At 34.7% G+C, this 24,643-nt stretch overlaps 1 protein-coding gene across 1 annotated transcript in view; it reads right to left on the bottom strand.

Moving 5' to 3' along the window:
- The window catches only part of COL24A1 (collagen, type XXIV, alpha 1), a 342,918-nt gene that overhangs the window by 287,582 nt on the left and 30,693 nt on the right, over positions 1-24,643 (bottom strand). The window contains exons 4-7 of the mRNA XM_012661028.1: positions 22,116-22,169; positions 18,949-19,002; positions 8,044-8,097; positions 4,141-4,194 (exon numbers count right to left, since the gene is read on the bottom strand). Coding sequence (XP_012516482.1) covers positions 4,141-4,194; positions 8,044-8,097; positions 18,949-19,002; positions 22,116-22,169 — 216 coding nt within the window. The remainder of the gene's footprint in view (positions 1-4,140; positions 4,195-8,043; positions 8,098-18,948; positions 19,003-22,115; positions 22,170-24,643) is intronic.

Here is a 24,643-nt window from a genome sequence, read left to right as displayed (position 1 = left end):
CACCCGCCTCGGCCTCCCAGAGAGCTAGGATTACAGGCGTGAGCCACCGCGCCCGGCCCATAAAAATGTTTTAAATGTGTACATTGTATTTCACAATTGCTCTGAATTACAGCTTCATGCAAAGATGTGCTTAACTACTCCTATCTAGCTTATCCTTTTGAACCTTTAAAAATTGTTTCAGTTGAATACATTGCTAATGCTCTTACAATTTTAAGTAGAAGGCTTCCAATTTTAATATGGCAACCGATCAGCTATATAGAAAACAATTTAAAAAGCCATCTTGAGTCCAAGCTCAGAATTATGACTCCTGTCTTCCATCCAACCCAGCATGAATTCTGGATCCAACTTATTTGCTTTCTGGCAAAAATTTACACATTAGTGAGAAATGAAACTATACTTCAGTTCCCAGGAAAATAAGATTTACATGAAAGTGGCTAAGTTGAAGCAAATATTGCTTGTTAAAGTTGTTAATGTTAGTTTTTTAAAAATGGGAGTAGAGGATAAAAGGAAAAAAAGAAAGAAGGAAACCAAAAAAAATCTATTGAAGATTGAAGAAAATATTATTGCTATCTTTGTTTGCTTTGTGATTTCTGTCTCAATGTTACTTCTAATTTTAAAAACTTTTTTCACATCAATCTTCTGTTTATCTCAACAGTTTTAGTGCATTGTTAGTGTGTTCCACCAACTTTCTTAGAGCCATTTGAGCTTTAAAATTACTTGAGTTTGGTCTATATTAGAAGAATTTTAATATTTCAAGATACTTTCCAGAGAAAAAAAATAATGAAATCATTATTATCTGTCATCCAAAACCGTATTTGTCCCCTTGGCTTTCATGAAAAACAATATTGTACTTTCTCTTGCATACATGCTAGAGATAGTCAGAATTACTTAAATACCAGTCTCTAACAAATATTGACTTAAATAATATTTAATAGAGAAGCATTATCCAAAGTTATTAGGAGCACAGTCACATGTGTTAAATAGGCCTGGATTTGAGTCCTAAATCTTCAAATTAATAGCTGTATGGCCTTGGGTGAATGCTTTAACCCCTGTACACCTCAACTATCTTATTTATAACATGCTGAATATGGTATCTGTCTCAATAGGTTGTTTTTTGTTTTATGTTTTTAACAGATGGGGTCTTGCTATGTTATTCAGGCTAGAATGCAGTGGCTATTCACAGATGCAACCATAGTGTACCATAACCTCGAATTCTTGCGCTGAAGCGATCCTTCTGCCTCAGCCTCCTGAGTAGCTGGGACTATAGGCATGCTGCTCCTGGCTTCAATGGGTTATTTTTAAGATTAAAAGGAACAGTGCTCAGCAGAGAGACTGGAACATTGCAAATAATAAAAGAGCTACTTTTAATATTATTAATAGTTATAATAATTCAGAAAATAGTTTAACAGATAAAAATATATAATTACTTCATAGTACTCAAAACCCAAGTATCTTACTCATCTCTCATAACGAGTACTGAACAGTACTGAATAGCATTTAGCACAGCGGATGCTCTATCAATTTTATCTTTTCATCCTGCCATAATTCTCAAAGTGACTCTGAGCAATTATCTTAACTTCTCTGGGCTTATCTGAGTTTTCTCACTTAGAAAATGATTAAGGTCTCATCTTGACTCACCTATCATTTTGGGGGAGAACTCAAAGATGAAGGAATAGGGGTCCCTAGGTCACAGCTAATATGAGCTTTTTTCTAGGTTCTCCTAGCATGGATCCTATTTGCAGGAAGTAATTCTGTGAATGACTTAAGTGGTCCAAAAATTGAACCAAATCAGTTAATTTGATTTTTAAAAAGATAATAATTTACCTCAACACTCTACCCAATAAACCAGTCTTGCCCTTTCTCCTTCCAAACAAATCAAGTAATGGTATATCAAGCTCATTTGGAATGCATTTCTATAATGCTTGTTTTTCAAAGATCTATACATAGTTTCCATTAATAGACACACTCTGAAAGGGGGAAAACATTCTCAGAAAGACTACAAAATCATCTCAAACATTTCAACATTGTTCTGAACTACTGTCAAACCACAGTAAACCAGGGATGCTTCATTTATCAGAAACTAATTCAGTTTCTAAATACTTTCAACTAAACCTTCTCTAGAGAAACTTCAGTAACAGCTACTAACTGAAAATATATCAAGATTTCTGACTTCTATAGGGCTTATTTTTATTAGTTAACAATATGCCAAATTTAAAAGATTTAAAAAAATCACATAAGAGAAAAAAGAAACCTGTGAAAGACATTCGCTTCACGGCCCAGTTTGTTTAAAATAATGTTGCTATTTCACTATATTACACTTACACAGACCAAAAAGAACATTTATGTCTTAGTATTTTAAAATACTAATGGCTCCTATAACAAACACAGGTCTCTGGAAGTTAATACCTTCTGCTTTAAGTAAACACAACTTCAAAGTTAAAATGACAATCTGCTCTAATGGATAAAATCCAAGTCCTTTTTCTTTTGTCTACAAATAACATTTCTTGCCCTCTACACAAAAACTAATCAACATTTACTTAGTGTTTCGCTTTCTGGATTGCTAATTTCATGAACCACAGGTATCATTTAACCTCAGAAAATAATGATTAGTTCATTTTTCCCTCATATGAAGTATCACTGTGTAGGAGGCAATAACTGTATATTTAATATTAATATCAAATAAAATAATTGATATCCTATCCAGATTATTACATGATCTCTGTTTGAGGCTATGTCAGTACAGTTCCCTAAGAGATATATGAGTAGTCAGAGGTACACTGAGTAACATTAAACAAACAGATTCATGATTGTATATCAAGACTAATACTGTTAGAAATGATCACTCTGCAGTTTCATGTTTCTGTGGAGGCAACCAACAACCTCAAGGGAGTTATCAGATTCTAACTACTATCTAGGATGAAGACTAGTCTGAAAGTCATAAAAATAATGGTGTAGTCCTTGGACAGAAAATACTCTCATGAGATCAAAACCTTTTTCATCATTTTACAATCCAGCCCTTTAACAGGGGTCATGACGGAAAGCAAAAAAGGTCAGGATTTTTTCCGAAACCAAATAACTGATGGTTCACATTTATTAATATAAGGGCTGGCTATTTGTCTGACATTGTATTACATGGATTATCTCATTTCATCTTTCTCAAAACTTCCTATGAAGTGAGTAGTATTATCTTCACATTTTACAGATGAGGTAACTGAAGCTTAGAGAGGTTAAGCAACCAAGGTTCATGGAACCTAGAAAATCACAGGTGGGATTTGAGCCAAGCAACCAGAGCCTGAATACCACCTGCAACCTAAATCTCCCAAGAGGAAAGGGACTAACACGCTAAGACATCAACACAGCTCATTATTATACATATTTAAATATTCGTATCAAGTCCAATACTGCCCTACAATATTCTGGAGCCCTTAATATCTTAGAAAGAAATTTTGTGACTTCCTCATTCCCTGTAGAAAATCAACAACTTAGTGTTTGGGGGAAAACAAGTTAAACAGACAGGAAAGAATTTATACATGTATTAATCCAGGAAACTGCACAACATATTTCATGAAATAATTATAGCAGCTGTATCAGTACTCCTTTCTACCTCAGAAAACCCCTAGTCATGTACATATGACTACTGAATTTTACTAGCCAACACCAAGCCTTACCTCCATCCTACCTTTCAAGCCTCACATTTGTATATACATCATGGCAGAGATTAATATTTCCCAATTAAATGAGAATCCCTTAAAAATCCAAGTGTATTACCTAAAAGCAAATGAGCCTCACTTTGGGCATATAAAAGTTACAAATTGACTTCAAGGTCTCACAAGCCAGTCAGTGCCCTATTAATACAATTTAAAAAGAGGAAAGCTTCAATATTCTATCAGTGACTTTGACTTTCTCTTACACGTGAATTTTGTACCCATCATTAACTGAAAGGTCTTTGTTTATTTTTCATAAGATCCTGCCTTTCGCAGGCACCACTTTCCTGGATTAGGACAGCATCCTAATTTCTTTTTGCTGAAAAGAAACTTAAAACATTGGTTTGGGGCTCAACTTCAAAATCAGATCATAGTAGTTGAACTGCTCCTAGATCCACAGGGCATCTAATTATGTCAAAGTAAAACTACATCTTACCTTATTACCTTGCATACCCGGGGACCCCATTAATCCACAAAGGCCTTGATCACCCTATAAACAAAACATGGAGGTTTAATATCATGAAAGAGAATTGAAAAGTAGAGCTGCTTTGAAAATTAGAGCTCCCTTTAATCTTAGATGTTAAGTTCTTACTACATTCATTTCTGATCTTCACAATCTGGCTCAAGTTTCACCTAGTTTCTGAACCCTTTTGAGCCCTTTTCTGAGATTCCCAGCCCTTATTTCTCCCAGGGCTTAATACCTGGACTATATTTTCCCACCTCCATACTCTTGCTCCTTTTTCTCTTATGTTCTTTTCTCTAGGCATGTCCTCACTCCCATACTTCCCATCGGTTCAATGTCTACTGTGTTTTTAAAAATCTAAAGCAGGCCAGCCGCGGTGGCTCACGCCTGTAATCCTAGCACTCTGGGAGGCCAAGGCGGGTGGATTGCTTGAGCTCAGGAGTTCGAGACCAGTCTGAGCACGAGCGAGACCCCCGTCTCTACTAAAAATAGAGAGAAATTAGCTGGACAATTAAAATATATATATAGAAAAAAAATTAGCCAGGCATGGTGGCACATGCCTGTAGTGCCAGCTACTCGGGAGGCTGAGGCAGGAGGATCGCTTGAGCCCAGGAGTTTGAGGTTGCTGTGAGGTAGGCTGATGCCACGGCACTCTAGCCCGAGCAACAGAGCAAGACTCTGCCTCAAAAAAAAAAAAAAAAAATCTAAAGCAGTTTTCTTAAAAATTGCACAAGTGCATTCATGAGGCAGCTGGGGAGGGGTCTGCCCTACCCCTTCTCGGTGAGGACCTGAGGCCTGGTGGGAACCCCGAGGCTGAATCTCCAGGGGTGTGACGGCCTGGCTGGGTTCACGTGACCACCAGGAGCAGGGGCACCTCCCTTTCCGGGGCAGAGCTGGTACCTTCCACTGTGCCTGACCGCACCACAGAACGTTACCCCTGGAAGTAACTGGAGTGAAGATTTACTGGGAGGGCCACGTGCTTGGCTCGGACAGCCTAGACTTTGCCGATCATGGCCGTCTTCCCCCAACCTCGAAGAGTACCTGCCAGCCCATCTTGTGAAAGGAAGGAGAAAGTATACCGGTGAGGGGGAAGGAGTGCCTGTACTAGGTAGATGTGACCACTAGAGACACAGGAAGCTGTGTGAATTGACAAGGGAAAAAAATGTCCAAAAGAGTTGGGGAGAAAGTAGAGATGGAATCATGGATCATTTTGAGCCAGTTTACTCAAGGTACACTTTTTCTTTATCTCCCTTTTTCTCCTTCTTTCCACTGTAAGATTTATGGCGCGTGGGAAAAAAATAATGTGTTGAAAGAAAAAAAGAGTACTTCGGTAATAATCCTAAATCAACTCCTTAGTAACTATGTTCTGTCTAGTTTTTAGTACATGGTATACTTTAATATATCATCACATTAAACAATCAGAAGAGAAAAGTGTGTTTCTGGTTATTAACAATGGTGTGCTTTTCCATTTGTTCTAATATTCACTTTAAAATGCTTCTCAAAGTTTTATTAGGATGGCTTCCTTTGCAATGGGATGACCCATTTATACAGGGCTTTTTGTCTGTTTGTTTAACATTTATTACTCTGATAAAGGGAAAAGAAAACTGCACCAGGAAAGAAGAGACTGGAGGCTGGCCCCCTTCCACTAGCTCTGATCATGGATAAATCACTTATTTTCTCTTCCTCTATCTGAAAAATCAGAATTATGATGACAATGATGATGATGATGATGATGTCGTCTTACTTATCTTATAGGAAAGGAAAAATTATACCATTTAAAAACTATCCATGCATGCCCTTGAGGTCCCAAAAGGGCTTCAAAGTTTGCATACGGTCTATTATAGATGTTACTTGGTGGATGTTACATGATGAAGGACTATAGCCCCTGCGTTTCTTATATTCATTATTGACCATGTATTTATTGTACAAATGGCTAAACAGTTAAAATTATTTTCCAGTCTCCCTCTACTCCCACCAATTTAATGTTTGTATTTTATTTGTGTTCAGATTTATTTGTATAACTAATCTCCTGTCTCCTCAGTATATTTGAACCCAATTTAATGTAAATACAACATCTAAGAGATTGTTTTTAAATTTTACCATTTTAGAAATACTCTCAATTTTAAAAATTAGATTTCACTTAAAGCTGAATGCCAACATGCTATTAAATTTTATATCTTACTACATTTCTCTTAGATAGTAAGGACCAAAATTAGTATATGAGGAACTCAGAAAGTAGAAAAAGACTGACATACTTCCAAGTCTCAACTCCCATACTGAACCACTCTATATTTTGTACAGAGAAGCCCCAAGGAAAGATAAAACCAAGCATTTAATATAAATGTGAATGTTTAATCTGGGAGTTTTATTTAAAGCAGTCACCAAAACAGAGTGGGCCTCTAATTTCTACATTTTAGCTAAGAAATCAAATATACCATATTTTGATATTTTAAAAGATGACATTTGTTTCTCAGGTTGCAGGATTTTTTTCTTACAATAATTAAGAGACTAGTGAAATATGGTGTTGCTAGTGATAAACTTCCATTCCAAGTTATTTAAGCTCAGTGAACTCAGTTCCATCACAGTGAGACAATTCCCAAAATTCTAGATAAAAATGATTTTTAACATGTACCCCCAAAATATATACTATTCCATATCCATAAAAAATTAAAAACAAATGGTTTTGAGGATTTACTTAGTAGTATAATATCTATAGAGTCCATTATTATGATGTGATTTTTTTTTTTTTTTTTTGAGACGGAGTCTCACTGTGTTGCCTGGGCTAGAGTGCCATGGCATCAGCCTAGCTCACAGCAACCTCAAACTTCTGGGCTCAAGTGATTCTCCTGCCTCTGCCTCCCGAGTAGCTGAAACTACAGGCATGCGCCACCATGCCCGGCTAATTTTTTCTATGTATTTTTAGTTGTCCAATTAATTTCTTTCCATTTTTAGTAGAGATGGGGTCTCGCTCTTGCTCAGGCTGGTTTCGAACTCCTGAGCTCAAACAATCCGCCCGCCTTGGCCTCCCAGAGTGCTAGGATTACAGGCGTGAGCCACCGCGTCCAGCCAAGGGATTTTTAAAGTTTGTGAATATATACCACATAAATGAAAAGACCCTATAATTGTACTGCATTTATAAATTGCTTGTCTAAACAAATCTTCCCAAATGTCCTGCTAAAGACTCCATTTGTATTGATCCTCACTGGAAAACAGTATCCTCCTCCCAAGAAAGATTTTGTTGCTATCTTTACTTTAAAAAATTACTTTTTACCTAAATAGGTATATGTTTGTATTGAGAGCATTATGATAAAATGAAAAGCATACTGGATCAGAAGTCAGAAAATTTGAATATATCATTAAATTTGCCACTTACTATCCATGTGATAAGCCATTTAAAAATCTATGAGTTCTGTTTTCTCAACTAGAAAACTAAATAATGATGACTGTTTCTCAGAGAGTTACTGTGGTATTTAAACAAGATAAAGTATTTTAAAATAGAACTATCCTAAAATGGTGTAAAATGTCATTGGAATTTATATATTACTGGGTGCATGTATATCAACAGCAAAATCTTTGCCGTTAGGACCACATCCTACTCCAATTATTTACCCCATCTACTCCTTATTTGCAAATAGCACAATGACAGGCCATGGTAGACACTACATAAAATTAATGTTAAGATTTAAATAAATAAGTTAAACTGATGATATAATTTACTTAATTCTTCAAATATTTCTTGCTTCCTTAAAATCCAATAGTTCTCTGATATCTTCTCTGTCTGATACAGTAAAGATATTTATATTTTAAAAAGATAAAAATGATTTTAAAATGTTTGAAGTATATTATCATGATTTTATTTCATGGACAAATAATTACCTTTTCTCCAGAAAGAGCTTGACCTGGGGAAAATCCTGGATCTCCTTTGGGGCCCTGGAAAAAATAGTTATAAAACACATGGTGAAGCATAAATTACATATAATATATATCTTCAGTTATGTATCATCAGAGGCTATACACATTATATGATATTAAATAAAATTATTTTAAATTGAGATAGGCATGGGTTATTGATTTTTTTAATGTACCTTCTTCTTAGTCTTATTTTTAAATGCTGATAAGATTCCTAAAAATTCCCTAGACATAGCTGATTTTTTAAAATCTAATAAATGTAAAGTTATACTGCTATTGAAACATTTTTCTTCGGGGGACCTAGGTAAAGGCTTTGTCTTTTCCATTTTTGTAACATACTGCATTGTTATTCCTATTTTAGCTTTGAAAGACTAGTTACATTAGTAAAAGAAAACTGCTTATAACGATCATCAGAATTCTAAGTTTAAATATTTTCCAAAATCTTGCAATGCCCATGCATTACTTTTATAATAAAGAAAAAATTTAAAAAGATATCTCTATTTGTCAAAATTCTTTTTATTCTGTTCTAAAAATAGCTACTTTTCATAGTCTAGGGATCTTTATCTTCCACATTTCAAGAGGAATGTGACATTAAATTTTGGTTAAAGTTTTTTGGTACAATATTAAAATAATCTTTCTTATGATAAATAGTAGTAAAGTATCTCTTTTTCATACCTCATAAAATATAGGGGCCAAAATGAAGATTCTTTAAAATTCAAATCCTGATTTCATTACCATTCTCAACTAAGAATAAATAATTCTCCTTTTCTAGATACTATTTTTACCCTTTCGGAAATAGGGAAATAGACATGTCTTCTTTCACATATTCAGGAATGATTTTAAATAGCTTTCAAGCTGACCAATGAAAAAAGGAATACCAAAAGAAAAGTCCTGCATGTTCCTCAGTAAGTCCTTTAATTCACAAATTCTAAATGAGTGCTCACTGGCAAAGAGTCCTGTGTTCTATAGTCAAAGAAAATTTTTAAAGAAAAAGTTGTTCTCTAGGCTGACCTCTTCCCTTTTACAGACATCATCACTTCTACCAAGGCTACAATTTTAGATCATTGGCTATAAAATTATGGGACTTAAGAAATGACTTTGGTGATGTTTTAATATTTATGAACTCAACTCTTCACCCTCCCAAAAAAGGTAATTTACTTAGAATGTATAAGAGATATTAGAGCTTATCTAGTAAATCACATTTTGTATTACAGATAAAGAAGCAGTGAGGTCCAGAAAGGTTAATTGATTTACTTAAGATTGCTTAGAAAAGTATGGGCAAACTAGGTCAATTTTTTTTTTATATCACAATACCTATTAAATAAAATCTTATTTATTGGAGTTAATATATTTTAATCTTTTATTACAAAAACTAGCTAATTGATTTGAGGCAATAATTTACAGTGAATTTAAAAATAATTTGAGAAATGATAGTCCTTGAGATGTTTAAATATAATAAAATCCTTTATGTCCAATGTCTTTACTTATAAATATGATGTTAAAAATTCTTACTTTTAGGTCCTGTTTGAATTTTATATTATCTATCAGCTTTCTTAATATCATCAAATAATTTAATATTTCATTGTCCATTCAAAAAAATTGAAGGAGTAAGCAAAAGTGATCAATTGAGAAATAAAAATTATATTAAAAATGTAACTTTTTCTTATTCATATGTTGTATATCTGAACAACACTTTTGACACATATATGTCAAATTTCTTTTTTTCACACAAATATGACTGAATTAATTTATCAACTCATGTTCTAGAACTGGAATTTCAGGTCAGCATTAAGGAAATGCTCTTAACCTGGCTAGCTGTGCATATAAAATGCATTAAGTGGAGATTATTGAATATGCCAACTTTACCTGAAATGTCAAAGAAGTAGGTCATGCTTTTCTGCATTGAAGGAGAAAACTCCCAATTTTCTTACTTTCTCCCTCATTGTGTACCAACTCTTTGATTCCTGACACACTTTTGGTCTTACTTGATTGGTTTTTTAAACCCCCTTTAGAATTTAATATTTATAAATTAATTAATTAATCATAATTGACTTTGAACCTCAAAAGCCAGTGAAAAGGGATATGTTACATTCAGGGAATAACAATGTGAATGATGGCTAACTTCACCTCAGAAATGTGATCGACTTCCTTTGTTTCTTTTTAATTCCCTTAATTTCTTTAAAAGATTATGTAATGCAAAAATTATAACATTACACTGTGGGATTTATAATGATATAGATGTAAAATAAATGACAACAAAGCACAAAGGATGCAGGTAATGGATAAATGTAATATGTCACAATGTTGCTACAGTTTATGAAGTGACACCATATTAACTGTAAGTAAACTAGAATATAAGTTAAGGATGCATATTGTAATCCCTAGAGCAACTACATAAGTAAATGGGTAGGTAGGTAGACAGATAAATAGATAAAGAGATGTAGCTCAAATGCCAATAGAGAAATAAAATGGAATGCCAAAGAATATTTTATTAATCCAAAAGAAGGCAGAAAAAGAGGGAGAGAGGAACAAATAACAGATTGGATAAATGGAAAAGAAATAGCCACATGGTAGGGCAAGACCCAATCATACCAATAATTACATAAATATAAAGTGGACTTAACACTCCAATTAGGAGATTATCAGACTGGGTAAAAAAGTAAGATCCAACTACACATTGTCTATAAAAGATTCACTTTAAATATAAGACACAGATAGGTAAACGAATAGAAAAATATATACCAGGAAAACAATAAGCATTAAAAAGCTGATGTGGCTCTGTTACTATCAAACTGGACTTCAAGAAGAGTATTACCAGAGATGAAGGAAGACATTTGATGATGATAAAAAGTGTCAGTTCATCAGGAAGACATAAAAACATGCATGCAGAGAACAGAGCTGCAAACTATATGAAGCAAACACTGACAGAACTAAAGGGAGAAATAAACAAATCCAAAATCATAGTCAGATATTTTAACATACCTCTCTCTGCAATTAATGGAACTAGACACAAAAAAGCAGTAAAAATAGAGAAAATTTTAACACCAACCACCATAAGCTAACTGACATTTATAAAATACTATACCCAACAACTGCAAAATATACAATCCTTTCGAGTATGCATGGAATATTCACCACGATAGATCACATGTTGGGCCATAAAATGCCTCAATAAATTTTATAGGATTGAATTCCAGTGTGTGCTCCCTGATCACAATGGAACTAAATTAGAAATCAATGATAAATAAAACAACATACTTCAAAATAACCCATGGGTAAGAGAAGAAAGCATATATCTTTATCTGAATGATAATGAAAATAAAACATATCAAATTTTGTGGGATGCAGTTAAATCAGTCCTTAGAGGGAACTTGAAGCATTAAATTCTTATATTAGAAGAGAAGTTTTGAAATCAATGATGTAACTTTCCACCTTACGAAGCTAGAAAATGAAGAACGAATGTGGAATAAATAGAAGGAAAGAAATAATAAAGAGCTGAAATCAATGAATATTAAATAGCCCATAGAGAAAATTAACGAAGCCAAATATGTTGGTTCTTTAAAAGATTAATGGAAGTGAACTCTTGATTTTCTCCCAGGCAAAAACAAAACATACAAAATCCTGGTAACATGTTCCTCCTCATTCCAGTAGATGGCAGCTCCCATAATACCAGCTATTCCACTGCTCAAGCCTTAGAATTATCTTTGACTCTTCTCTTTCATACTGTATATGTAATCCTTCAGCAAATCATGTTGACTGTAACTCAAAATATACCTAGATTTTGAGCACTTCTCACCACCTCTATTGCTAACCCTCTCATCCATGCCACCATCACCAATGGTATGGACTAGGGTAGACCAGTGGAGTAGACTCCAAACTGGTGTCCCTCCTTCCACCCGTCCCTCATTCCAATCTATTCTCCACATGACAGCCAGAACTATCCCGACAATATAAATTGGATGTAAATTATCTGCTTAGAACTCTTCAATGAATATCCAACAGAAATCAGTAAAATCTAACCAAAATCATTACCAACAAGGTCCTATATAATTGACTCCTACTACCTCTGATCATATATCTACCACTTACCTAATTCAGCTATTCTTCAAAGATTGTCTCAAGGCCTTTAGAATTGTTTTTCAACCTTTTCTTCATCAGGATTGCAAAAAATAGTGATTTTTAATTCTAGCATTCTTTATTTACTAGCGTTTTCTATAAAAAGAAACTTCCTTTACCAACCATTTGGTTATCCTGAGGTTCAATTCTATAAGAAAGGCAAGGCAATTTTTAAAAAAGTCTTGATTCTTTCCTTTTATTTTTGTTTTACTTACCATTCTTTGAAATAATGATGTGGTATAATAAAATATATATATTTGGTTTTTGTCCCCAGTTCCTGGCAGAGAGTTCCCAAACCCCTTGGAATTTCCTGAGTGATAAGGTGTATTTTGTTAGTCATAACAAGCCACTTTTGACCATACCTAAGTTTATGCTAATAAGATGACTGGGGGGGGGCCCTAAATAGCTTTCAGGATTGGGGCCTGTCCCCAGAAAGTTATACAAGTGATTAGAGGGTGGGAACTTTCAGTCCGAATTCCCTCTTCTCCCACTGCCAGGGATGAAGGGTGGGGAAAGAAGTTATGTTATAAAAACATAACTGGGAAGGTAGTGTGGCAGGAGAGAGCATGGAAGCTCTACATTCCCTACCCCCAATACTTTGCCTTATGCAGCTCTTCCATTTGGCTGTTCCTGAGTTGTATCCTTTACAGTAAAGTGGTAAAGGTAAGTAAAGTGTTTTCCTGAGTTCTGTGAACTGTTCCAGTGAAATATCAGGTCTGAGAGGGTAGGTCATGGGAACCCTTGAGTTTGTAGTCTATCCAGACAGAAGTGTGGGTGGCCTGGGCACCCCATTTTTGGGGGTGACATCTGAAGTATGTGCAGTATTGTGGGATGGAGTCCTAAAACCAGTGGAGTCTGATGCTAACCCTGGGTAGTTAGTGTCAGAATTGAATTGAATCGTTGGCTATCCATTTGGTATCAGAGGATCTGAGAATCTCACAGATGCAATTCCCTAGCATCATCTGAAGGTGATCAGGGAGGATTTGTCTGTTTGTTTTTTGCATCATTATAACTCATGGATTTAGAGATATTTGATGTAATTTAATCTACTGCAGTTATTCTTGATGATGTTCAAATGACACCAATTTTCGGCTATTTAAGTTAGCACCTGAATCTTTTTGACATTTCACTAATAGTCTTTGATAACTATAAATAAGCATTTCTAATATACTTAAGTAACATTTTAACTGCAAAATCACAAGAAAAATCAAAGAAAAGGATCATATTTTGTCTGCCTTTGCAAGAACGTCCCCATGCTGTCTAGAAGAATAGGAGCAGCTCAGTCTTTAGCATTTTATCATTCTTTACATTTTCTTAATGTTGGACTAACAATTTTTATGGCAATTTGACCAAGTAAAAAATTCTTAGAATGGGTCAGCATTTATACTTAATATATTTATTTAATTTACATGCAAGGAAAAATAGTACTTCTCGTTAAGTGAAATACATCATGGAGAGATGGGAGCATAGGGTCAAACTTAGTAATAGAACATAGTACTAAGATATTACTGTTTGGTGTTAAATACTTAATATTATTAATATCATTAAATATTATTAATGAGGCATTGTTATTGCAGTTAATTAAGGCTAGATGTTTTCATTTAATTGGATTTAATTTGAAAGACTATTGACCCTGACCTAAGTAATATAAGCTATGAATGTTTGTGGGAGGTTTTAAGTTTCCTCTAAGAAGCATTTTGGGGACAGGATCTATCTTGACCACAAACAGACTGCCTGGACTGGAATTGTAAGTACATGGTAGGCTAAAGATACAGATTCTGCATGCATTCATTTCTCATCTTCAAAGATCTACAACATAACTAAACATGTGTTTAATTAATAGCAATAAAAATGTCCATCGCCCTGCCAAGAAAGAAGAATGCAGTTCATTTAATAGATAAATATGATACATGGCATTTGATGACAAAAAGAAATCCATTCTCTCTAGCAAACAGGAAATGGAATTTACTTCCCTCTGATTTTTTTTTTTTAGAAGGACATTATTTCTACCATCAGTCTACTGATTTCAGCTAATGAGCCCATTAGAGGAATGGTCTTCCTTTATTTTAAATCATATTAGTATTACATGCTGAGAAAAATTGTTTTATGTCCACTAAATTTGTGTGTGGTACTTTCTTTATTCTTATATTATTTAACAATTTAACAACATAGTTGTCAAGGACTAGAGATCAGTTTTACTCTTGATAGAGTTTATATATTATTATCATTATCCACAGGATAAACTGCAACCTTGGAATAGAACTATTTTGTTACTATTATTAAATAAATTCAGAAAGTCTTTAAGTTAGGTAACTCCACCCCTACCCTTCCTCCTTAGGGTGGTAAAACACTTCCTCACTATGTTGGGAGAGGCACTTAGTGTAAGGAAAAGACTTTAAAACATACCCAGTTTTTTACTCCAACTCTACCACTTGCAAACTGTTACCGTGGTTACATGTTTCCTTCTCTGAGTGTTTTCTTCTCTGCAAAGCAGAGGGTAATAAAGCCTACTCTCATAGTAATCTTGATTGAGATAAAACTAAATGAGATGCCATACATAAAATAATTGGCAGATATCAGATACAAGAGGATTACAAAGTATAAAGCTTGAATGTCCTATTAATCCTGATTACCCTAGAAATTCATGTTAAATACCTAGGGAAATTGGTTTCATAAAATCAAACATTACAAGCTTTATTTGTTAGATCTGGGACACAGTGGTAATTTTTAACACCTGTCACAAATCTACTATCCTCCACAAATATGTGCAGCTAAATCATAATCAGTTTTGGCTATTTTGGACATACTTATCAAATTGTTAAATTAAATATGAATTAAAGATTAATGTTCAGGTTTATACTATTAAATTCCCAAGAGGCCTAATCGTTTCAAAGTAAAGGTAGGTTATTTTAGTCCCCCATAAATGGGTTCATAAAATATTCATTGTATTGAATAGTTATAGTCAAAATTAAATCTATACTACAAAACAATATCAAAGAAGAATCTAGAGATTTAAATTTTTATCTCTCCTAGATCTCTTTACCACAGATATATATTAATACTAAACAATAATGAAAAATACAGTTTTTAATCTTGGGACAGGAATAGTTCTCATTTAATACAAAGTTCTTCATGTTCTCAAATATTTTCTCCTAAATATGTATACAAACTTTAAGAAGTCAATTAAGTAAAACACTTTCCGCCATCTCTGACTTCATCTCGTCACATTATTTCCACATTTTTTGTTTGTTTCTATTCTGAAATAGCAACAGTGCTTATTAAGAAAGGAGTGTCCTTCCTGAGCAAAAAGAATAAAACTGGAGGAATCACATTACCTGACTTCAAATTATACTACAGAGCTACACAAAAATCAAATCAAAATGGATTAAAGACTTAAATCTAAGACCTGAAACTACTAAAAGAAAACACTGGGGAAATGCTTCAGGACATTGGTCTGGGCAAGGACTTCTTGAGTAATACCCACAAAGCACAGGCAACCAAAGCAAAATTGGACAAATAGGATCACATCAAGCTAAAAAGCTTCTGCACAGCAAAGGAAACAATCAACAAAGCAAAGAGACAACCCACAGAATGGGAGAAGATATTTTCAAACTACCCATCTGACAAGGGATTAATAACTAGAATATATAAGGAGCTCCAACAATGGGATAAGAAAAAAATCCAATAATCCGATTAAAAAATGGGCAAATGATCTGAATAGACATTTGCAAATGGCCAACAAGTATGTGAAAAAATTCTCAACATCATTAGTCATCAGAAAAATGCAAATCAAAACTACAATGAAGTATCATCTCACCCCAGTTAAAACGGCTTTTATCAAAAAGATAGACAATGATGAATGCTGGCGAGGATGTGAAGAGAGGGGAACCCTCATACACTGTTAGTGGGAATGAGCGCAACCACTATGGAAAATAGTATGGAGATTCCTCAAAAACTAGAAATAGAGTTATCATATGACCCAGCAATCTCACTGCTGAGTATATATCCAAAGAAATTCAGTATACTGGAAAGATACCTGCATTCCCGTGTTTATTGCAGCACTATTCACAATAGCCAAGATATGGAATCAACCTAAGTGTCCATCAGTGGATGAATGGATAAAGAAATTGTGGTACGCACATGTACTCACCATCAAATTGGTATTAACTGATCAACACTTAAGTGCACACATAAGAATAACATTTATTGGATGTTGGGCAGGGGCGAGGGGGGAGGAGGGGACGGGTATATGCATACACAAAGAATGCGATGCGCACCATCGGGGCATGGACACGCTTGAAGCTCAGGCTTGGGGTGGGGGACAACGGCAACATATGTAACCTAAACATCTGTACCCCCATAATATGCTGAAATTAAAAAAATAATAATAAATTTAAAAAAATAAAAAAAAGAAATTGCAGTACATATACACAATGGAATATTATATAGGCACAAAAAGAATGAAATCCTGCCATTTGCAACAATGTGGATGGAAATGGAGAACATTATGTTAAGTGAAAATAAGCCAAACACAGAAAGACAAATCTCGCATGTTGTAATTCATATGTGGGAGCTAAATATTAAAAATAATTGATCTCATGGGGACAGAGTAGAATGATGGTTACCAGAGGATGGGAAGGGTAGTGGGGAGGGGGAGAGAAAATGGGAATGGTTAATGGGTGCAAAAATATAGTTAGATAGTTAAAATGAATAATATTTAATAGCATAACAAAGTGACTATAATAATAAGTTAGGGTATGCTTTAAAATAACTAAAAGAGTAGAATTGGAATGTTCCTAACACAAAGAAATATTAAATGCCTGAGGTGATAGATACCCCAGTTACCCTGATTTGATTACTTTATATTGTATGCATGTAACAAAACATCACATATCTTAATGGAGTACACTTGTTCTTGCCACTGTAGGCTGAAAGTCAAATTAAGAGAACCTAACTGATCACTACTGGTTGAATAGAAGGGGGAGAAGAATATAAGCCACATGGAAATTCCCCTCTCCTTTTCTGTCTCACTGGGTCTTGTGGAGATGAAGCTATTTGCAGGACTATCAACCCACTATAACTTCAGTCCTGTGCAGAAATGTAAGCTGAGCCTTTATAGCTACTTTACCCTTTTACTAGACTAATTATAAATCCCCAAATAAAGCTTGAAGGACTAGGGAATCAAGAATTCAAAAACAAACTCCTAATTTCTTTGAAAGTAATCTGTGTTCTTCACTATTAAACATCCAGACTTGGGTTAAAAGAGTCTTTTTTCCTCTCTGAGGCACTTTTACTGAACTCAAAAAATTGTTGACAGAAATAAGAAATTTTGGGAAATTTAGATTTAAATTATCATCACTATATGCTATTACTTGGTAGCACCATGTTAAGAGCTTTACTTACAATAATTTATTTAGCTTTCACTATAGTGCTAGTGGAGATTTTCTGATTCTCCTCATTTTATAGAAGAAAGTGAAGCTTAAAGAGTCTGAGCAGGCAATTTGCTCCTAGTCATTCAAATTGAGAGGACTAAGACTTAATCCAAATCTGTCAGACTCTAAAAACTCTGTTCTTAACCCCATTCTATATGGTTACATGTTTACTTCTGAATGTGATCGTAATAAACAGAAAGGTGAGACCCAAAAGATTCATGAAGTTACCGAAAACCAAGATTCTAATGTTCATCTAATCTGTTCCCCAACCTCTTTCATCACTCATATGTACACTTTTTCTTTTTTTCTTAAGGCAACAGCCTGAATGTTGGTCTCTTCAAAATTTATATGTTGAAACCTAATCCCCAATGTGATCATATTTGGAGGTGGGGTCTTTGGGAGGTGATTAGGTCATAGGGTCGGGCCCTCATGAATGGTATCAGTACCCTTATAAAAGAGACCCCAGAGGTGTAGCTAGTCTCTTCCACCATGTGAGGACACAGTGAGAAGATGCTATCTATGAACCAGAATTTAGGCCCTCAGTAGATACCAAATCTGCAGGTGCTTTGATCTGGGACTTCCTAGGCTCCAGAACTGTGAGAAATAAATTTTTGTTGTTTCTAAACTACCCAGTTTATGACATTTTGTTATAGCATCCTGAACAAACTAAGGAAAAAAAATACATATATACTTTTTATATATATGAAATTTTTGGTGATCTCTCCATTCCCATACTTTCTCTCAAGTTAACCAGCCTGGGATGTATTCTTCCATAATTTTTTTTGTGCTCATACTACTTAATTATTTGTCATGCTATTATGTATCATGCTACCATCATAGAACTATGTATACTCATATCTATAGGCTTTCAGGTTAGTTTTTTTCATAAGAATTTGATGATCCTATAAACATCCTCACAGATTTTTTTTTCAAGTTAAAGTATCGGGGAAGTGTGAAGCAGGGAAATAAATTGTATTTTATTTTCTTGGTGTTTAAACATTAAAATGGCTTTAATTTAAGGTAATTTACTCAAATCATAATCTATATATTTCAGAGGTTTCCATATATTGCTATTATACTTTGACAATAAAGAATTTGGAATACCAAAGCAGGCCTCTAGCTGACTTTACCACTAAGTAAATATATCAAAGTGTGGCGGGCTTTCAGAGGAACCTAGCTCTTGGCCAGCATAAGACAATCCTTTTGAAGAATCATGCTCTGGAGATGACAGAGATCCTTGATGTCCTGAGACTAGCCTTAAAAGTTAAGGACCTTCTTTTAAAATGTCAGGAAAATCATGTGATACTCATTTGTAATCACTCACCTTTGGACCTGGCAATCCAGGTAACCCAGGATTTCCATGTGGCCCTGGTATACCCTGCAAATAGCAAAAAAGTCAGATCATTCCTGGAACAGATACAAATACAAATAACAGTATTTATTATATCATTTAAATAAATACTACATAATATAATTTCATTAAAATGATACTATCTTTTTTTTCAAGGTTGTTTATCTTTTTTGAGATCTTACATATTTCAGTCTTGCAAAGGATAGCTACGTTAATTATAGAGCAGAACTATAGTTTCCATCTTTTGTTTCAAAACACTACCTCAAGGTGTTTACCTCCCTTATTCACCACCTCTATCTCCAGCCACAGCATACCGCTTAGTGCTATTTCTAAAAGCTGTGCACAGTAAGAAACCTACAAATAACAAAATGTAGTTGTTTAATTACTCTCTTCTCAAGATGTGTTATTCCTTTTTGCACTTGAGTTTTTGCATATGCCATTATATATGCCTTAAAGCTGTGATCCCCAACTCCTGGGCTGGGCCATGGATGGGTACTGGTCTGTGACCTGTTAGGAACCGGGCTGCGCAGCAAGAGATGAGCAGCTGGTGAGTAAGAGAAGCTTCGTCTGTATTTACAACTGCTCCCCATTGCTCACATCACCGCCTGAGCTCCGCCTCCTGTCAAATCAATCACTGTCTCCCATCATCCCCAGATGAGACTTAGTTGCAGAAAAACAAGCTCAGATCTCCCACTGATTCTGCATTATGGTAAGTTGTATAATTATTTCATTATATATTACAATGTAATAATAATAATAGAAATAAAGTGCACAATAAATATAATGTGCTTGAATCAACCCCAAACCATCCCTCCCCGCTCAACCTGGTCTGTGGAAAAATTATCTTCCATGAAACTGATCTCTGGTGCCAAAAAGGTTGGGGACTGCTGCCTTAAAGGCTTACTTCTTACCCACTACACCTACTGAAATTGTTCTTCAGATCTCAACTGATATCCTACCTCGTTTTTAAATCCTTGCCACACCAGCATGAAGTAATTTCTCTCTCCTACTGACTTCTATAGAAATTACTGCAGGTAAAATTCATTTTCCAATTAATTATATATTGTCTTGAGACATTTCTTACACTGTTCTCATCTGTTATTTAAATATTTTATTGCTATTTTAACTGCCTGTGACATGTTCTATTTAGTTCCAGGACTATATATTCTTTGAAAAGAGACTTTTTTAATATTACTACTGTAGCACTTAACATATATTAGCCACTCAATATTCATCAATTTTATTTTGCATCACCGATAAATTATACAATCTGAATTCAAGAATTGACTCTATGTACTGAGTACCTGCTCTGTACCCTGGCTGTGTTAATGCTCTATATTTCTCATTACTAATCCTTACAAAAATCCTGCAAGATTATTATTTTTACTCTCGTTTACAAATCAGGAAACTTAAGCTCACACAACCAGTAAATAGAGGAACTGAGAATCATCCTCTCCAGAAAGCCCTCCAGGTCTCTAGGCCCCCTGGCCCCCTGTGCTTATTTGGGTTTTGTACCCTCCCTCTGTGCTCTTTAGCCATATGCCTCCATTTTACCACATAACATGTAGTTAATAATTATTTTTCTGTCTCTTTAATTCTGAATAGAGCAGAATGTTTCAGAAAGACAGGGGTGTCAGCAATGCAAATATTGAAGATAAGTCTAGCAAGATCAAAACTAAAGAAAAAAGATTAGATTTCATGACATATGTCATTGGTAACCTTCAAAAAGCACATTTTAATAAAGTAGATGGAAAAAAACTATGGGGATTAATGAATGATTTGTTGGTGTAAAAGTAAGGAAAATGGGTATAAACTAATATTTCACAAAGCTCAGTAGTGCAACAGTGAGCCAAGATAATAACTTTAGGAAAAATTAATATCAATACAAATTTGGGATTTTTAAAAGTGGGATAGCTTGTTGGTTGTTGCCCAACGGTATAAAACTTGGGGAGAGAAAAAATGTGAAGTTTCAACTTTCAAGTTAGATGACTGAAGGGAATAAAATTAGGAATATAAGTGAAATAATTAGTTTTGAGAAGAATACTGTTCCTTCCTTAAGGGAAGAAGGATTGGACAAATAAATGAAATTTTAAAGTAGGATAAGAGGGAAGGAAACTGCTGTATTATGAGAATAGAAGGAGATTCAGAACCTGAAGGTGATGCTGTTGGAAGAACAGCCTTAGCGGTGGAGAGGGAATAGAATTAGTGCAAAGATGGACCCAGTCCCTCAGAAAAGTAGGTATCCAAGGTCTCACCTCACATAGAGGTAGGAGGATGGGAATGGTTCACAGGCTAGAGGAGAATGGGCACAGTTTAGAAGGGACTATGGGAGGGATATGATAGGTCATCAACTACAAAGAAATTTTTAAAAATGCTAAACAACAGCTAGAGCCCAGTAAGAATTCATCTTGGGCCTCAAATGGACACGAGTTTGGTGTGAATATGGACAACTTAAAGTAATATTTTAGAGTGATTTTTCTTTATATTGTTTATATGATAAAAATCAAGATAAAAAGAAAGATTTTATAAAAGGCATTTGCATTTGTCTTTATAACACACAATTATTTTTCTAGTTTATGAAAGAAAGATTTTCTTTAGTAAAAATCTACATTTTTTTTTTTTTAGTTTTGAAAGAAACTAATTCTAACTTAGCCATAAATCTTTTGTTGGACCTGTGTAATGTGAGAAACTACTGCTGATCCTTAAGGCAGCTTTTTCCCTCAGAGCAATTTTTTTCTAGTCAATAGCTCCAGTATTTTCCACTATGTAATTCAGGAATGCACTATTTTAAGGCAGCCCACTCCTCTTCATTTCCCAAAACAAATGAATCTCATCTTGGACTATTGAGACCACTTCGTAACTAAGAATAATGTTAAAATTGGTAACAGAACAGCCACTGATTTACAAATTTGATGGTCTTTCTTGGACATGTGTACAGAGGCCGCTTTGGCTGGATGTTTACACTCAAATAAACAAGGATGCACATGTTCTTATGCTTCTCTTGAATTGGCAAAGGTAAGGCTAAGTTTGAAGATCCAGGCAGGTTTCCAAAGGAAGTACATACTGTACAATACTAGAAAAAACATACTGGAAAGTTACTAATTCTAACAGCCAGCGGGAAATGTAGCCCATCTACTCACCCGTGGACCTCTCTTTCCTGATGGACCTGGGATACCTGCTGGACCAGGTGGACCCTTAAAAATAAATGCCAACACATTAGGCATGACAGTAAACACATCTTTTTTCACAAGTCTTAATAAGATTTCCAGGATAACTCTTTTTCAGTCTCCAGTTCCCAGTTGTCAATGATTTTAAAGTAGCATGAATTCCCTCACCCTAATCAGCAGGGGTGAGTTGAAACTCGAGTGTCCTCTTTAATCTGGCCAGAAATGGCAGCAGGAAGTCTATGACATGTGGTTACAGCCACTGTATCTGGTTTTTACAGGGACCATAACTGGTAGTTTTGTGGGTAAATTTTACCTAAATTTACTTTTACTATGGAAGGAGGAATTCAATTTAGGGTTTGGAGACCAACAACTGCAGGATTTTCAAACACATTTCAAAAGAACACTTGCCTTGAAAAATGAAAGCACTGGCCATCTTATGTTCTTTTCAAAGCATTATAGCAAGGATCTATGTAATGTGTTAAGCTGTTATACTGAGATCCTTCTTGTATCAGATATATCCATTAATATTTGATTTATACTAAATGCAGCAGACCAGGAGGTCACTAATAGAGTTAAGTGATTTATAAAACAAAGCATGAAACCAAAAACTGATCAATTGTTAGTGTTCTGAAATTTTAAAATGTTACTTTTTAAATACATCAAGTAAGAAATAGGAAACTACTGTTTACTTCTTCATATAATGTTTTATGTTATCTTTTTTACTTACTTTGACAATCAACTGTGGAAGAATAAATGCTCATTTGTGATATGGCTCATTCATTTATCTGTTAATTCATTCAATTGTCACTGAGCTCTCTGCTGATACGGCATTGTTCTTGGTGTCTATAGAGCATGCACACATTCCATTTAACAAATATTTATTCATTATTGCAGTAAAAATAGTACCAGCTTTGAAATTAGACATATCAGGGTTAAAATACTAGCCTCACTACTAACAAGTAGTATGACCTAATGTGTCTCATTTTTTCTTAATTGTAAAATGTCTATATATCTACATTAATGGCACATAAAGGGATAACTCCAAGTTAAACCATATGTAATTGCCAATATGTGACCATTTGTTAACATACAAAAACATAATTTCATATAGTTTTATCTGTATCATGTCCAGGTAAACCTAAAATTTAAATTGAGTTTCAAAGGAGGCGAGGGAAAATGGATTGATGGAAAAGGGTCATTCCAATTAAAAAACACAAGGGGGCTGGGCGCGGTGGCTCACGCCTGTAATCCTAGCTCTCTGGGAGGCCAAGGCAGGCGGATTGTTTGAGCTCAGGAGTTCGAAACCAGCCTGAGCAAGAGCGAGACCCTGTCTCTACTAAAAAAATTGAAAGAAATTAATTGGACAACTAAAAATATATAGAAAAAATTAGCCGGGTATGGTGGCGCATGCCTGTAGTCCCAGCTACTCGGGAGGCTGAGGCAGGAGGATCGCTTGAGCCCAGGAGTTTGAGGTTGCTGTGAGCTAGGCTGACGTCACGGCACTCACTCTAGCCAGGGCAACACAGTGAGACTCTGTTCCAAAAAAAAAAAAAAAAAACACAAGGGGAAACAAGTTGTGTTGAAAAATAAGAGTTATGAAGCATTTTTTTCATTCTCATTCTTTTTAATATTAACTTGTACTTGAAACTTTCCCCTTTATCGATATTATCATTATACTGCAGTTTTCTGATATTCATTACATATTTCAAACTTCTAATTTTTTCTCTTTAATTATATTTTTTTCTTCTCCTACCTCCTAACTTGATAAAACTTTTCCTGAATTTCTTAATATTGAGAGAGTACTATTTCTATTCAAGCCCAAACTGAGGGCATTCTCCTTCCTAAGCTCTGCAAATATTTGAACAGCTATTATTGTATCACTAGTTTCCATGAAAAATTGATTTTCACTTACTATAAAGAAAAATTGACATTCTTTTCTAATTGTTTTTGGTTCTGCTGTTATAATCAGAAGTTAATAGCTGTTGATTTGAATTTAAGTCCCCCAAAATAAGAGCAAGTAGGAGAAATTATAATTAAAAATGAAAAAAGTAGAAAATTTTCTTTAAAGATGTCTAGTTTGGTTTAGTGTCCTGTCTCACTACTTTGTGACAAAAGAAAACACTATGCCATTCACATTTAAAGTTTTCTATGGCTTGAATGTTTGCATCCCCCAAAAATTCATATGTTGAAATCCTAACCACAAAGTGATGGTATTAGGAGGTGGAAACTTTAGGAGATGATTAAGTCAGGGATTAAAAAAGAGGCCAAGAGAGTTCATTTGTCCCTTCCACCATGTAAGGACACATCGAGAAGACACCATCTATGAACCACAAAGCAGGCCCTTGCCAAACACCAAATCTATAGCCACCTTGATATTGGGCTTCCCAGCCTCTGAACTGTGAGAAATAAATTTCTGTTGTTTATAAGCTTCCAAGTTTATGGCATTTTGTTATAGCACCCTGAATTAAGATACAGTTAATATTAGATACTGAGGAAAAAAA

This window comes from Propithecus coquereli, unplaced genomic scaffold (assembly GCF_000956105.1).
Source record: "Propithecus coquereli isolate 6110/MARCELLA unplaced genomic scaffold, Pcoq_1.0 Scaffold7, whole genome shotgun sequence".
Classification (NCBI taxonomy): Eukaryota; Metazoa; Chordata; class Mammalia; order Primates; family Indriidae; genus Propithecus; species Propithecus coquereli.
This window is presented reverse-complemented; position numbering and strand designations above follow the sequence as displayed.